Consider the following 16,796-nt stretch of genomic DNA (forward strand, 5'->3'; position numbering starts at 1 on the left):
AATCATTTAGAACAAAACTGTCCAGTAGAACTTTCTACACTGATTGAAATGTGCTATAATATGTGTTATCCAATAGTGGCCACTAATCATACTTGAATGTGGCTGGTAAGACTGAGAAGGCAAATTTTCTATTTATTTTTATTTTAATTAACTTAAATAGCCATATGTGGCCAGTGGCTAGTGTTGTAGACAATACAGATCTAGATGGTGTGGTATTTCCCATGGCATCGTAAGAGTGAGGCTCTTAAATTTGTGTTTTGACCACAGTATGATAATTTTAAATCTAAATATTTCTCTGAGAAATAATTTGAGTCTTTCAGGCTTTCTTCTTCAATTAGGAACTCTTTTTGCCACTCTTGTCGTCCTTGGGACACCAGTCAGGACCTCCTTTAAAGAACTGAAACTTCTGTAGCCAGGTAGTTATCAGAATACCAATTAATTTTAGTTACATTCTCTATTACATGATTAAAATGTTTGTAGAGCCCCAGATAATCTGGGGGCGGGAATCTGGAGTGAGACTTAAGATTGTTCTCTCAGTATAACATATCTTCCAAATGTTGATATGGATAGGGACTTCCAAATATAGATAGGGTTAGGCAGGAACACCTTGCCCAGCTGAGGCTGACTCAGACAGTCCTGCCTTTGCTACTGTGTATCTTTATACCCTTCTAGTCTTTACCAGGCTTAACTACCATGTAAAGTAAGAGGAAAGAGGAACTGGACTGCCCCGGCTTAGTCTGGAGTACTTAGAAGGGCATTTGCCTTTTTTTTTTTTTTTTTTTTTAGATATTCATGAGAGACACAGCGAGAGAGAGAGAGAGAGAGAGAGAGGCAGAGACACAGGCAGAGGGAGAAGAAGCAGGCTCCATACAGGGAGCCCGAAGTGGGACTCGATCCCGGGACTCCAGGATCATGCCCTGGGCCAAAGGCAGACGCTGAACCACTGAGCCACCCACGGAACCCCCTGGGCATTTGCTTTTGAGTGCTGTGGCTCTTCCTTCCTGAGTTTTTATTGTTCTTTTTCTTTTTTCTTTTTTTAATTATTGTGTGTTTTCACACATTATTTTCCAAGGTTATAAATCCTTTGTTAAAACAAGAACAGCAGCAAAAAACAAGCAAGCGTCCTCTAATTCTATACTTCCCCCTCCTGCCATGCATGTGTACACCGTTATTGTTCTGATCAGATTTAATATTAGAAAATTTCCTCTCATTTCTCTTCTATTTCTCAGACAACCTCATCTGCCTTGAAAGGTGCCATCCAGTTAGGCATTACTCACACTGTGGGAAGCCTGAGTACCAAACCAGAGCGTGATGTCCTCATGCAAGACTTCTATGTGGTGGAGAGTATCTTCTTCCCCAGGTACAGAGGTTGATGTTCAACAGAATGTCCTGGAAGTGTGGCTTTTTCATATTAACCTCAGGGCAGTTTTAGGGGTTCAGGTCTAATTTAGGCATGTGCCCAATGTCCAGTCCTCAACTTGATCTTAGTCGGGGTGATGTGGGAATAGAGAATTCAGAGAGTAGATACTCTCCTTTGAATGTTTCCATGAGCCTCTGGTCTGAGCCCTAAAAAGCAATTCAGTGCACTAAGTAGGAGGCAGTGTGATTCCCTATGCCATGTCTTAATCCCCGTGTTGTGGCTTTGTCCCACTAAGTAACTGACTCATTTGCTCCCTCTCATTCTCTCAGGAGGGGGATGTATTGACCTGCCTCTGGTTTACTCTGAGTGGCTGCCCAGGGTGGACAGGGAGTGGTAAATTACCACTTTTTCTATTTAACCCCACAGTGAAGGGAGTAACTTGACCCCTGCTCATCACTACAATGACTTTCGGTTCAAGACCTATGCACCTGTTGCCTTCCGTTACTTTCGGGAGTTATTTGGTATCCGGCCTGATGATTACTTGGTAAGCTTCCAGTTCTCAGGACCCTGTTGACTCCAGTATCAGAGGGATCCTCCCAAAGGAAGACCCTCTCTCCACAGTCTTGCTCTAGTTTTCCTTTAGAACAGAATTGCATCTGTGTATTTAATTTCTGATTGGATAGGCCCTGGTATTTCTGAACTTCTTTTTTTTTTTTTTTTTTTGTATTTCTGAACTTCTTGTCTACTTTTTGGACTCTAGTACTCCCTTTGCAATGAACCACTGATTGAACTCTGCAGCTCTGGGGCTAGTGGTTCCCTCTTCTACGTGTCCAGTGACGATGAATTCATCATCAAAACGGTCCAACATAAAGAGGCGGAGTTTCTGCAGAAGCTGCTTCCAGGATACTACATGGTGAGGGAAGACGAGCACTGGCTACCTGTGCTGCCTACTCCACTCCTGCATGAGCCTGGGGGGCTATCTTCAGCAGAGCAACACAGTGTCAGCACTTCTGTCTTAGAGACATAGTTAGTTCATTTGGGGGCTTTTTGTCCCATCTCTGTTGCCTTTCTGGGGCTAAAAGGGATTTTGTTTGTTTTGTTTATTTATTTATAGAAGATTTTATTTATTTGTGAGAGCACGAGTGGGGGGAATGGCAGAGGGAGAGGGAGAAGACTCCCCACTGAGCAAGGAGCCCACTGTGGGACTCAATCCCAGGACCCTGGGATCATGACCTAAGCCAAAGGCAGACAGTTAACCGACTGAGCCACCCTGGCACCCCTATCTGTCCTATTTTAAGTGTTATTTAACTTAGACCATCCTACCCAAAGTTGAAATTCAGTGATAATTTTGTTTTCTGTTCTTAGTCCACCTCCTACACTAGGGAATGAGGTTGGTTACTTCTCCTGATAGTACTCTACTCCATGTTACTCTGACTGCACTCAGAACTTCTGGAGAAGTTAGTTTTGCTTTGCATCACACCTGCAAGAATTTACTATACCAAGGGCTTAGAGTTAAGACTTTTTCAACATGATCTTTGCTTAAATCTCTCTAAAAGAATATACCTATCATATATTGAGAATCCTGAATGGTACTGTATTGGAGGATCTGTGGCTCAGCTTGGTGATGATCCATTCACTGAGATAGATGTATTGGGAAATTGTAAGCAAATAAGATGTGGGCGTATGGGCAGATAGATTGTACCTGAATCCCATGTAGCAGACAAAGGAAAGTGAGTGGCAACTTTTACCCTTGATTTTCACTGAAAATCAGCTGACTTCCTTTCCAACTTCTTTTTTTATGCCCTCAGAACCTCAACCAGAATCCTCGCACTTTGCTACCTAAGTTCTATGGACTGTATTGTGTGCAGGCAGGTGGTAAGAACATTCGAATTGTGGTGATGAACAATCTCTTACCACGGTCAGTCAAGATGCACATCAAATATGACCTCAAGGGCTCAACCTACAAACGACGGGCTTCCCAAAAAGAGCGAGAGAAGCCTCTCCCTACCTTTAAAGACCTAGACTTCTTACAAGACATTCCAGATGGTCTTTTTTTGGATGCTGACATGTACAATGCTCTATGTAAGACCCTACAGCGTGACTGTTTGGTGAGTTTGTCGTATTTCCTTTCCTCTCAGATACCAAAAATCTCAGCCACTAAAACAGTTTATTGTTCTTAGGCATCAAATCTGTGGGAGATAGGACTCAGTTCCTTATCTCCATATGTCCCAGACTTCATTTAAAATAACTTTCACAGTAGGTCATAGCTGAGCCTTTACATTTTTACATTATTTCTGTTGATCCTCCTCTACCTGGCTTTATTTTCTTCTGTACCTCTGCTCGGCTTCATAATTCTACTGTCTCCTTATTTTCATACCAGCACTATCATTCCTCAGATCTTTGTCCTGCCTGCCAAATCCAGATTTATATCTTGGAAGCTGATTGCTGCTGAAGGAAATCACATACCTGTGTCTAGCAGCATCTCTACAGGTTGTTGCTATTCAGCCTCAGGATTGTTCACCAGTCCACTTCCTGTTCCTTCTCAGCACAAGATATCACATGATTGGCACTCTCTCCAAACCATTTTCTAACTCTTATCCCCCAGCCTTGTTTCTCACCAGACTACCTCACTTTTCTATTCCATACCATCCTTTTGTCCTGCTCCCATCTCCAGTTTATAAACATGTCTATGCTTACCATCCTTTTTTTTTTTTTTTTAAAGATTTTATTTATTTGACAGAGAACACAAACAGGGGGAATGGCAGGCAAAGGGAGAGGAAGAAACAGGCTCCCTACAGAGCAAGGAGCCTGATGTGGGACTCGATCCCACATGACCCGTGCCAAAGGCAGATGACTAAGCCACCCAGGCACCCCTACCCTTACTCATCTTTAATCTCCTTTTTGCCCAACTTGGTGGCTTGTTTTCCAGGTCAATCCCTTTTGCAGGACTGTTTCTTTAGGGTTTTGTTTCACAACTTCCTTCCTTTCCTTCCCCTGGCTTCAGCCTCTACCAACTGTTTTCTTTCTACATACAAACTTTCATTTCTTCTGTCTTAAAGTTAGGACAATTCTTTTTTTCAATGTCTCCATGTAATGATGCTTCTATTTTTTCTTTTTATTTATCTTCTATTCCTGCCTCAATGTACTGTCATGGCTTTTGCTCTCACCCCTTCAGTTGAGCTACTCTCCCTAGTGACTACCTGGGATGCCAAATAGAAAATACTTCTCCGTCCTTCCTTGAATTTTCTGCAGCTTGACAGTTGACTATTTCTGCTTTCTTTCTTTCTTTTTTTTTTTTAATTTTTTTATTTATTTATGATAGTCACACAGAGAGAGAGGGAGAGGCAGAGACACAGGCAGAGGGAGAAGCAGGCTCCATGCACCGGGAGCCCGATGTGGGATTCGATCCCAGGTCTCCAGGATCGTGCCCTGGGCCAAAGGCAGGCGCCAAACCGCTGCGCCACCCAGGGATCCCCTCATTTTCTTTTTTTTTAAGATTTTATTTATTTATTCATGAGAGAGAGAGAGAGAGAGAGAGAGAGAGAGAGAGAGAGAGAGGAAACAGGCAGAGGGAGAAGCAGGCTCTGTGCAGGGAGCCTGACATGGGACTCGATCCCGGGTCTCCAGGATCGCGCCCTGGGCCAAAGGCAGGCGTTAAACCGCTGCACCACCCAGGGATCCCCTATTTCTGCTTTCTTAATGTACCTTCTTTTGTTTTTTGTGACACCTTTCTCTGTTGATTTTTTTACATCTCTGATTGTTTCTTTCTCAACTGCTGTTATAGGATTGTCTTCCTCTACTCACTCCGTAACGTCCATCCTTGTCCTTTGCTTACTCTGCATCTACCTGTAAGGTAATGGCCTATTTTAGTTTGGCTTCTTTGGTTGAAAGGACTGGATGCAGAGCAGAGAGTTGTTTTCAAACTATGCTTAAGAATCATTCCTATGCTTTTTTCCTCCTTTTCTCCACCAGCCTAGCAAACCACCTTTGGTTAAGCTGCATCGCCAAAGTGGGCTACTGGAACTATTGGAACTATTGGGAGTATACTTTTTTGCACCTTGTTCTGGGATGGAAAGAAGGTTGAGAACTATAGGATATAATCCAGGTTCCTTAATATGATGCATTGGGCCTGTCATTGTTTTGCCCCTAGCATTCTCTGTAATCTGCCACACCTGTCCTTTGCATTTTCTCTTTTAGCAGTACCAGATTATACTTACCTGAAGGTAATGTGCTGTTTCATGCTTCTAGGCCTTGGACTATTCTTTCTTTTATTTATTTGGACTTATTTTCTAATTTATTCTTCCTAAACTTAGTTATGTATCACTTCCTGATGCTCTGTCCTATCAATCACGTAAGCACTTCTGTTGCACATATTAGACTGTATTGGATTTATTTTTACATTTGTTTCTTTTCTTAAATTATGATATTGTTTGTTTATTTATTTATTTTTAAAGATTTTATTTATTTATTCATTCATGAATAAAGGCGCTATTCATGAAGGCGGCGCTAAACCGCTGAGCCACCAGGGCTGCCCTATGATATTGTTTAGAACAGAAACTCTCTTGAGTATCTTTGTATCCCCATAGACAGGCACAATGCCTGCAGATGGTAGGGCTTCAGTAAATACTGAACTAAGTCGAAGCTTGGTCATATAAAGTCCTGCAACAGATCTACTCCATCACAAAATGCACTTTTACCAGACTTTCCTTGTGAATTCTTTATAGCACAAATATGTATTCCTCGTTTCCTTGAGACTCTGATGTTCTTTTCACTAAGCGATACAAAGAAAGAACAAACAGAGTGTTGTGGCAACACTCATATATTAGGCAATGACCTAATATATATTTACTCAAATAGAAGAAAGCTGAAGGGATAGAAATAATGAGTGACCAAGGAGTTTAATAAATTCTTCACCAGGGAGTAGGAGGAACATAGGATAAGTCTGTAGTTAATTTTGGAGGTTGCCTGTCAAGAATAATTGAATCTTGGGGCACCTGGCTGTCTCAATTGGTAGAGCATGCAATTCTTGGTCTTGGAGTTGTGAATTTGAGCCCACCATGCAGGGTGTAGAGATTACTTGAAAATAAAATCTTTAGGGGCACCTGGATGGTGCAGTCAGTTGAGTGTCTGACTCTTGGCTTTGGATCAGGTCATGAGGTCAGGGTTGTTTGGATGATCTGTGCATTGGCTCCACACTGAGCAGGGAGTCTGCCAAAGTTTCCCTCTCCCTCTGTCCCTTCCCCTCCCTGTACACACACCTCTCTCTCAAATCTAAAAAAAAAAAAAAAAAAAAAAAGTTGAATTAGGAAAGCTGTGAGATCCTGAAAAAAAGTCCTCCTACTTTCCAAGGCTCAGAACATTGCTTGTTTTTTTCCTACCTTCAGGTGTTGCAGAGCTTCAAGATAATGGACTATAGCCTCTTGATGTCAATTCATAACATAGATCATGCACAGCGAGAGCCTTTAGGCAATGAAGCACAATGCTCAGCTGACACTCGCAAACCAGCCCCCCAAAAGGCCCTCTATTCCACAGCTATGGAATCCATCCAGGGCGAGGCAAGGCGAGGCGGCACTATGGAGACTGATGACCAGTAAGTGGGTTCATGGGCGGTGGGAAGGGGAGTGTAGACTCACTGAGGAAAAGATACAGCTTCTGGGATAAGAGTAGCCCCAATTCAGCAGAGAAGTTAACAGTATTAAGGCTTACAAAACTGTAGAACAAGCCTTCTTAAGAATGTGAAAGGAAAGGAAGAGGTCTTAAATTGGGGATTTATAGTCCACCCAGGAAGGAGAGCTTTTCAAAATTAAAACACCAAAAAAAAAAAAAAAAAAAAAAAATTAAAACACACACACACACACAAAAATTAAAACACCAAAAAAAAAATATACTCAGCGTCTTAGACACATGTCTGCATATTATAACTTCCTCATAAGTAATTTACTATAGGCAACTTTATGGAAGGCATCTTTCTTACCATCATGGATCTATCAAGGAAGTGTATTTATTGGAGCATCATAAATGTCTTGTAGATGGTTTCATTTTTAAGGTATCCTTTACTGTGACTCTCAAGAAGAGTGTCCTAGTGGGCGTGAATTAAAATATGAAAGGAAGGAAGTTCAGGTTACTTGAGTGTGTCCTGTGTTGCTGAGTAGGGGTAACTTTAGAGTCTCTTTGGTGGAATTGGGGCTGGAGAGGCAGGCATGTGAGACTTGGAGAGAAGGAGGTTACAATACATACTGCAGAGTCGCTCTTGGGGTTAGAGGAAGATTTTCACTCTTCCCCAGTTCATGGAAGCTGGGACAGTTACATTGAGGTCTCAGTTGCCTGTCCTGATCTGATTCGAGGTTAAGAGAAGCCCCAATATGCTAGGGCGGAGATTTTCTTACTGTTTTCTTCTTGTCTTCCGGAACAGTATGGGTGGCATCCCTGCCCGTAATAGTAAAGGGGAAAGGCTGCTGCTTTATATTGGGATCATTGACATTCTCCAGTCTTACAGGTGAGGAACATATGGATCCCAAATGAGGGGGCAGAATGGTTGCGGATAACCACTCATTTCTTTTCTGGATGGGTTTATCACTAAATTCTCCCTGAAACAGGAACAGTGAATTGCAGTCTAGCTGCTTACCTCAGTTAGGTTTCAAATGGTGGTTTATTTCCTTGATTTTGCCTGTCTCCCTGGCTTCCTTACCCTGCCATCTTCCCAAACATAACATACACCTCTGTGCAGAGCTGAGTCAGTTCTCAGAAGCACCTGGGTAGAATACACCATCTGTCTGGCTCTTTGTGAAAAACCTGTGAGGTGAGTCATACTCCACATTGGGATATAGCTGGAAACATGTTCCTCTTTTCCTCGGAGGAAAAACAAGAGGACCACTGTGTTCTGTGCCAAGTATTAACCTATGGAACTGAGGCAGTGAAGTGGTAGTGAGGGAGGAGCTGGTAATGCTTTATCCCAGTTTTACCCCTGTAAGATTTCAGCTACTAACAATGACTGGGCAATACTCGGTTTACTGGTTCAGAGTATTGTCATCCCCCCTTCCAGGTGTGCCCATCTGTCCCTTCATTTCTCCTTTTTGCAGTCAGTGTTCTTGTCCCTGACTTGCCAGGGACATGTTAACTACACTTTTTCCACAGGGGAGGTAATTGACTTCCCTAGAAACAGCTTTGATCTCTGTGCTGAATGAGTATTATTGTGTCTGTTCCTTGGAAAGCTAGTGTGAGAGAGGGAATTCTTTTCCAGCTTCTTTAGCTCCGTAAGAGATAACTGTGTCATTCATTTAAAAACTATGTGACTCTGGTGATACACATTTTTCTTGGCAGGTTTGTTAAGAAGTTGGAGCACTCTTGGAAAGCCCTGGTACATGATGGAGTGAGTATCAATAAGTTTGCTAGAGGCTGTCCTCCTGCCTCCTTCAGTTCTGATTTGCTCCCTCAATTTCTTTCATTCTTCATTTGTGGGTTCTACCCTTTGGTTAGGGTCTCAGCCTGGGAGAAAATGGCCCTTGGACTAAACAGTGATTCTCTTGCTGGGCCTCTCCCTCTTTAACCATGCAGCCCTCTCTCTGCTCTGCAGGATACCGTCTCGGTGCACCGCCCAGGCTTCTATGCTGAACGGTTCCAGCGTTTCATGTGCAACACAGTGTTCAAGAAGATACCCTGTAAGTGGTTACTACCAGATGACCCCCCAGGGACTTCCTTGTTCCGGGAGATGGGTGGGCAAGACACCTCTGCCAGGGAACTGCCAAAGCCCTTTCTGCTCCACCCATGTCCCGTGAGAGCTGCTACCCGTCTTTATGTCACTTTGTCCGTCCCCATGGTTTCCGAGTTGCTGCTTTTCCCCTGGCTCTCCCTTCATGCATCATTGAGGTGAGGGCCATTTCTGGGAAACACGTTCTGGGGAGGGAGAACGTGTCATCATAGGAATAGGATCCATGCCATAGGCCAAGATAGAGCCAGCCTTCTAGTCAGAGACAGGCAAGGATATTACCAGTGTTCTGTTTTCTCTTCATATCCTTAGTGCCAAGGAATTCTCAGACTAGGATCAGAGGCTTGGAGAACCATTTACTGATTTATGCTTAGCAGTGATTCTTACTCTCTTCCCTCAACTTTCTTGGTTGGAATGTGCCAGTATTCTTCTTTCCAAACCTTCCAATGCTGCTGCTGCTGGCAGACTTCCAACTCCTTCTTCCCATCTCTTCATCATAGGGCCTCAGTCGTCCCTCAGTGTGGCAGAGAGAACTTAGGTATGCCAGACAGTCTTAAGAAACATGGAGAATCCTTTCAAAGTCTTTGCAGAGTGACATATAAGCAAGTGAGTGACATATAAGCATCGTGGTGCCGAGTGCTAAGTACTACAAGGATGCAGAGTGAGAGGGTCCTCTTCGTCAGCTTGGACTGGAGGCTGCTATTAAAGAACCAGGGAGTGACGGAATGGAGGACATCTCCTCGGGTGGAAGTGAAGCCAAGGAAGTTGCATGTAGTAGGGGAAAGATATGTATGTGTCTCCTTTCCTCTAGGTTCTCTGCTTTCCAAAGTGAAGTGAACCAAGGTGCACACCCTCTCCTCTGAAGAGTAGTTCATAGAGCCTGTCTTTGTTGACACTAGCCCTTCCCGCTTTGCAGAGCACCTTTGGGTTTGTGTTGGGGATGCTAGTGACTTGTGGCTATGTCTTGGTGATGGTTTCTCAGGTGGGTGCTAAGTAGGCTCTCTCTTTCCCTTTTGAAGTGAAGCCCTCTCCTTCCAAAAAGTTTCGGTCTGGCTCATCTTTCTCTCGGCGAGCAGGCCCCAGCGGCAACTCCTGCATTACTTACCAGACATCGGTCTCTGGGGAGCACAAGGCACAAGTGACAACCAAGGCGGAAGTGGAGCCAGGTCAGCGCCAGGGCTGGGGTTCCCATGTGATTGGGCGCTCCCTCCCTTCCTTCTGAACCCTATCTTATCTGCCTAGGACCTCTACTCCCCATTCCTGTCCAGGAAAAGCCAAGTTGCTACATTTTTTCCCTCTGTATTTCCCCCACCCCATTTTGTCTTCTTTTTTATTGATTGATTTTCTTCCCTTTTCTTTTTTCCAGGCGTCCACTTCGGTCGTCCTGATGTTTTACCTCAGACTCCACCTTTGGAGAAAATCAGTGAGGTTTCGACTATTCCTGACCCCTATTTCTCACCTGTAGTTGGAGAGACTTTGCCAATGCAAACTACAAGGTTGGTTCCTTGGCCTCTTTATATAATCCTTTCATCTCTCTCTTCAGGTCCTTGGGAACCTCCATAATTTTGTTTTTTCAAGAGATCATTATTTATCTTTTGCTCTTCACTAGATTTTTGCAGGTTTACTTTCCTTTAGTTCATCTTTAGTGATTTGGAGAAGTGTGTCAACATCTCTGCATCTTTAGGGGGGTGTGCAGACTATTCTGATAGTCAGAATTCCTCCCAGCTAACCCTTTATCTCCTGGTGAGTTAGGTGAGAATTTCAGCTTACTTTGTAAGCCTGGAAAAATTCCTGGGCAGTGAAGAAAACGAATAGTCAATCTTATAAAAGGATCCGGTAAAAGATTACGATTTAATGTTACATGGTGTGTTGATTATTCCATCATAATAAATTAATCCAAAACTTAGTGTCTTAAAATAACAAACATGTATCATGGTTTCTGTGGGTTAGGAATGTGGGTACAGCTTAGCTGGGTTTTCTGGGTCAAGGTCTTTCATGAGGTGTTGGCCAGGGCTCCCATCTTGTCTGGAGGTTCAACTGAGAGGCTTCACTTCTAAATTCATTTATATGCTTATTGGCAAGATTCAGTTCCTTGTGGGTTGGTAGACAGAGGGCCTTAGTTCCTTGCTGGCTATTGGCTGGGAGCCTCCCTTGGTTCTTTGCCACATGAGCCTCTCCTTAGGGCAACTGAAAACATAGCAGCTCACTACCCTCAGGGCGAACAAGCATGCACCTATGTAGAAGCCATAGTCTTTTTGTGACCTAATCTCAGGATTGGCATTCTGTCACCTGTACTTCATTCTAATCACTAAATGTAGCCCACACTCAAAAGGAATAGATTACAGAACAGTGTGAATACCAGGAAGCAGAGCTCATTTGGAAGCCACCTAAAAAAATCAACCTATCACAGTCTGTCTTCTGGCCCCCAATGATTCATATCCCTCCATGTGTGAAATGCATTCATTTGCTCCCATGGTCTTCAAAAGTCTCATCCCATTACAGCAGCAGCTTAAATTCCAGAATTTTGTCTTCTGAATTAGGTCTTGGTTTGGATGAACTTCCCCAGGTGGTGTTCCTTAAGTATAGCTGCTCTCAGTATTTGGACTTGTGAAACTAAAAAGACAGCTGTTTTCTCCCTACACACCTAGCAGACAGTGATGAGGCAGTAAGTAGGTAACCACTGAACACATTCCTGTTCAAAAAAAAAGGAGTGAGCAAGGCACAGATAGTCACTGGTACATAGCTAGTCCAAAATCCAGCAATTGTTAGAGTTTCTTTGATCAGGGGAAATACAGGGAAAAGGCATGGGAGTAATTCTCCATGACTCTTGGCTCCACCCTTTGAACTCTTGGTTTTGCTTCCTGGGTCTTCCTTTTTTTATGAAAGCTAGAATGTGTTTGCAGCTGAGTAGTTTTCTCAGTCTGCTTCCTGCCAGTACAATTTTGGGGTCCAGCGGTTTCTTCATTTTGCACCGTGTCTGTCCCTTTCAGTTCAAGCTGATAATGTTTCTGCTTTTAGAGTGCCCTCAAAGATTTTGTGGGCCTCCTGTGAGTCTCACTGGGATTCAGTCCTCTAGACAAAAGTCACACCCACAGATACCTCTTTCATAAGCCCTGTGCTTATGAGAGATCCTGTTGGGAAGTTGAGAGGATCTAGGAGACATTAATCTTTTTGAATGGCCTTTTCTTGAATATTATTCTAAGGAACCAACTTTGATTTTTCCAGTCTTAAAAAAATGTTTTATAGTCCTACCCTTGGCTTTTTCTTTAGACCACATTTTCCTGGCTGTACCCAGGTTTTATGCTTACTCACAAGTTGTTTCTTAATGTAAGCATTGTTTGCTATCTAGAGGGGCTCAGAATGTTCAAAACCATCAAGTCCTGGCAAGTCTTTCTTTTATTTAATTCACTGAATTTTCTTCCTCTGTCATATTTTACTGTAAGCATTAAGAAGGAACCAGGTGGCACCTTTAGCATTCTGGTTAGAATTCTCCCTAGCTCGATCACTCAATGCATTAGACCCATATTCTCCTTTTCACATAACTGCGCATGACATTGTTGCAGAACTTTGTCCCACTACAGCACAGGGAATCCCCTTTCCTTCAGTCCAATAAGATTTTTCTTTTCTGTGAACCCACACTGGCAACGCCTTCATTCAAGTCTAAAATTCTATAGTGTATTCATGGCACTTTTAAACCTTTTTTTTTTTTTTAAAGATTTATTTATTTATGAGAGACACAGAGAATCAGAGACATAGGTAGAGGGAGGAGCAGGCTCCCCACAGAGAGCCCGATGTGGGACTCCATCCTGGGATCTAGGATCATGCCCTGAGCCAAAAGCAGACCGCTCAACCACTGAGCCACCCAGGCATCCCACTTTTAAACTTTCACTAAAACTTTCCTTAAAGCCCACTTCCCCTCTTCCAAAGCCACTTCCACTTTTCAGATTTTTGGTTCAGCAGCACTTTACTTCCAGGTACAAAAATGTATATTATTTATTATTGTGTAAATTACTCCCACCCCCAACTTGGCAGCCAAAAAACTACAGACATTTATTATCTCAGATTTTACGTGGCTTAAATATCTAGGTGTGACTTAGCTGGGTATCACTGGCTTGGGTCTCTCAGGAGGTTACAGTGAAGCAGTTCCTTACAGGCTGTTGGCCAGTGGTACTTCCTCAGTTCCTTATCACATGCTCTCCATGTGGCAGCTAGCTTCCGTCAAAGCAGAGTGTGTGAGAGAGCACGAGCCCAAGAGGAAGCTAGGTGTAGGGTCTTTTTGTGACCTAATCTCAGAATTGACTTTCCATTACCTGTGCTGCATTCTGTCCTCTGGAAGAGAATCCCTAAATCCAGCTCACACTCAAGAGGAGAGAATTACACAGTGGCACAAACATCAGGCAGCAGTGATCACTAAGTGCCTACCACACCGAGAATTAAGAGCAGAAGGAAGGAGGATATTAGGAAATATCTTGTAGTACTTAAGAAGCTAAATAGTTAATTAAAACAACATGCTTCTGAATCAGGTAGTTTCTTCATCTCTTCTATCTAAATCCTAAATTGACCCTGAAGTGGAATATGAAGAAGAAATACGAGATTTGACTTGAGAGGATTGTTTTTCTCTTTTTTTTATCTTCTGATTCTTCTCTCTGCCTCCATTTTTTTTCTCCTGTTAGCTCAACCCTCTTGGAAAAGCCTGAAGTTGCAGAGTCCGAGTTCACCCATGTGAGTGTCTGGGATGGTGGGAGGGCGGTGAATGCTTTCTTTGAAGGGTATAAAGAGGATCACTGATGGAATGAAACAGGGAATTAATTGGCAGGGTTAGAGGGACTGAGTACCCCGTCAAGCTTGCCTTTTTAAATTTTGTGGGGACCTTATACTTGGAATCTGGGGATTAAATAGAAGAAAACTTCTTAACTCTGCCAGTCAGGCTGAAATTAACTTGAATTCCTTTCCTGCCTCATTTCATAGTCCACATCTTAACCTTACACCCTTTTCCCTTTTCAGTGAGCAAAAAAACTCAGAAGATCTGGAACAAGATTCTACCAGTTTGGTGATCCCAAAAAGCCAGCAATGCTGAGTTTTCTTCTTCGTGGTCATCACAAAAGGAGTGTAATGGAGGCTAGGGGAGCTCTCTGTCTCCTTTCTGAAGAAGAACCTCTTCTTCCCTCTCCTTATGAATGGGCATTAGTGCCTGAAGACAGTTGAGGACAGCAGCATCCTCTCCACTTCTAGTTGGGTGACACGAGTTTTCATCTGGATCCACAGTTGAATTGTTTTCAAACTCCCATTCTTCTTGCTGGAAGTGGGGTTGTTGGACCTGGTGATTTTCTTCCTCTTCATCTACCTTTCACCAGGAGCTGGACTCTTTAATTTCCTCAGGACTGATTGGCACATTATCTCCACCTTTGTGCTTTCTCTGGAAGAAGACCCTTGTAATCTTTGTAAAGGTTTTGGGGAGTAAGGATGTTAAACCAACTCCCACCTTCCTTTTTTTTCCTTAAAAAAGGAAAAAGCTAGCACACAGCACACAATTTGAAGCCAGGCATTTTTAGATCAAAACTGCAGAAATGTGGGGAGAGATGCCTATTCAAGGGGTTCCCTCAGAAGAGCCCCCTGGTGTTTGAAAAATGGAAGTATGGAACTGCTTTGACAGGAGTAGCTCCTCTAACTTTTCTCTTGATGAATTTCTTAAGGCTGAAGGAATGGAGAAAGTGGGACATGGGGTATTCCTTACCCCTTTTGTTGAACCAGTAGGGCAGTCATGGGCCCGGAAGATCAGAGCCCTTGCTAGGTGGGACCCTACTTACTGCCAGGCCATCACAATTATTACTGTTTTGCAATTTCAAATGTATTCTGCTTGTTTTTCTAAATATGAAGACTTAATCAAATGAATTTGAATCCTTCTCAAAAGGAGGTTTCTTCTTGCTCTTCCCTACGTTTTCCAACAGTGTTCTGCTGTTCGAGGAGTTGAGGTGGAGAGGAGGCACCTGTGTCCGTTTAATAGTCAGTCTGTATCTATGAGGCTAGAGAATATTCACTTAGACTCATGGGGACCCAGCAGACTCTTGCCTAGGTGAGATCATTGCTGTACCACATGTCTCGTCCCTTCTCATGCAGAGAAATCAGAAATGGGAGCTATGTAATCCATCTGTTCCCCATCTCCAAGAGTTGCAGTCCCCCCTCTGGTCCTCTACCTCCTGTCAGGGGAAGAAGGGAGTCTGGCATCTCAGGCAGATTGTTGAATACTATCCCGTCTCCATCCCACCCAGCCTTGATAGTAGGTTAGCCCATCCCCCAAGTAACTGTCTATATTAGACACCCCCAGCCAGTTTCTGGCTGCCTGTCTTTGCTGCCATGTTCTTTTTTACAAGAAGGAAAGAAACAATTCTTGCTATTTTTTTTCATAATTTACTATTTATGATGTATTTAAGTGTTTTATTCAGGACAGAGTTCTGTAGGGGGTGGGAGGTAATATTTGAGGGAGGCTGGGTCTTAGGGAAGAGAATGGGTTATCAACATTTTTATGAAGTGTCACTATTTGCCTCTACTTTGTATTCTTCAGAAATGGCAAATGTAATATAAAAATGATAAATAATCTGGTTTTAATGTATTAAACTTTCATCAGTTATTTAGAACTCTTGTTTCTTCCTGATTCTTTTTATACCATCTGCTCCACCCTCCAGCCCCAGCTCGGGCTCAGTGTTGTTTTGTGTTGCCCTGAGCAGATGCTGCAGCCTTGCCAGTTGCCTGCAGGCTGGTGTAGGCTGGTGCTGGCTTCATTCCCTACCTTCCAGCCACCCCTCCGCTTGCACAACTTCAACCTGACAAGGAAAAGCTGTGAATGAATATGAAGGGAATTACTGCAGGTCTGTTGCCTACCAAGTGGCAACCTACTTTGACTGATGGGTCTGGGAATCCAAAGGTCAAAATCTTGCTCAAGTTTAGGAGGAAAGGGGGATCCCTGGGTGGCTCAGTGGTTTGGTGCCTGCCTTTGGCCCTGGGCGCAATCCTGGAGTCCCGGGATCGAGTCCCACGTTGGGCTGGGGCCTGCTTCTCCCTCTGCCTTTGTCTCTGCCTCTCTCTTTCGGCGTCTATAAAATCTTAAAAAAAAAAAAGTTTAGGAGGAAAGGAAAATGACAAAGCAAGCTTGAGATGAGTTGGCCTTTGGATTCCTTTTCTTTCCTTTCCCCGACCTGGGGTTAAGGTGTCACTTGGAAGACCACAGATACTGCTTCCCTCAGTTCTGTTTTCCTCTTCTGTGAGGTTGAGCTTTGTTATTAGTTAGGCTTTTTTTTTTTTTAAGATTTTATTTATTTATTCATGAGAGAGAGGCAGAGACATAGAGGGAGAAGCAGGCTCCATGCAGGAAGTCCAATGTGGGACTCCATCCTGGGACTCCGAGATCACGCCCTGAGCCAAAGGCAGATGCTCAACCACTGAGCCACCCAGGCGTCCCTAGGTAGGCTTTTTTACTGTGACGGAAACTAGACCAAAGAAGGGGATGCTTGTTCTAAGGCATGCAGGGACGGGAGCTTTGGAGAGAAGCAACTTAATTGTATTCAGTTCTTTATCTTGTTAAGATCAGTCTACAACTACTTACGCAGCAGCTAATGAGCAGTGCACTGGACAGTTGGAGGTCCAAAGAAGTAGTTGACCTTCAAGAGTTTACAGTGTTCAGGAGGAGCACACAAAAACAATGTTTTTAGATGGGCTATGGTTAAGGATTTCAGT

At 43.4% G+C, this 16,796-nt stretch overlaps 1 protein-coding gene across 4 annotated transcripts in view; it reads left to right on the forward strand.

Annotated features, from left to right (window-relative positions):
- Window positions 1–15,700, forward strand: part of PIP5K1A (phosphatidylinositol-4-phosphate 5-kinase type 1 alpha) — a 41,896-nt gene extending 26,196 nt beyond the window's left edge. For 2 of the 4 annotated variants that reach the window (XM_055312694.1, XM_055312693.1), the window contains exons 4-15: window positions 1,230–1,360; window positions 1,787–1,904; window positions 2,121–2,273; window positions 3,169–3,468; window positions 6,745–6,950; window positions 7,773–7,856; window positions 8,681–8,729; window positions 8,934–9,018; window positions 10,085–10,231; window positions 10,432–10,561; window positions 13,739–13,787; window positions 14,070–15,700. In XM_055312694.1, the coding sequence (XP_055168669.1) occupies window positions 1,230–1,360; window positions 1,787–1,904; window positions 2,121–2,273; window positions 3,169–3,468; window positions 6,745–6,950; window positions 7,773–7,856; window positions 8,681–8,729; window positions 8,934–9,018; window positions 10,085–10,231; window positions 10,432–10,561; window positions 13,739–13,787; window positions 14,070–14,072 (1,455 nt within the window). In that variant the 3' untranslated portion in view covers window positions 14,073–15,700. The remainder of the gene's footprint in view (window positions 1–1,229; window positions 1,361–1,786; window positions 1,905–2,120; window positions 2,274–3,168; window positions 3,469–6,744; window positions 6,951–7,772; window positions 7,857–8,680; window positions 8,730–8,933; window positions 9,019–10,084; window positions 10,232–10,431; window positions 10,562–13,738; window positions 13,788–14,069) is intronic. The other 2 variants (XM_055312695.1, XM_055312696.1) reach the window with 2 other exon arrangements.
- Window positions 15,701–16,796: the final 1,096 nt, after the last annotated feature.

The sequence above is a fragment of the Nyctereutes procyonoides genome, unplaced genomic scaffold (assembly GCF_905146905.1).
Source record: "Nyctereutes procyonoides isolate TBG_1078 unplaced genomic scaffold, NYPRO_anot_genome, whole genome shotgun sequence".
In the NCBI taxonomy this organism is placed as follows: Eukaryota; Metazoa; Chordata; class Mammalia; order Carnivora; family Canidae; genus Nyctereutes; species Nyctereutes procyonoides.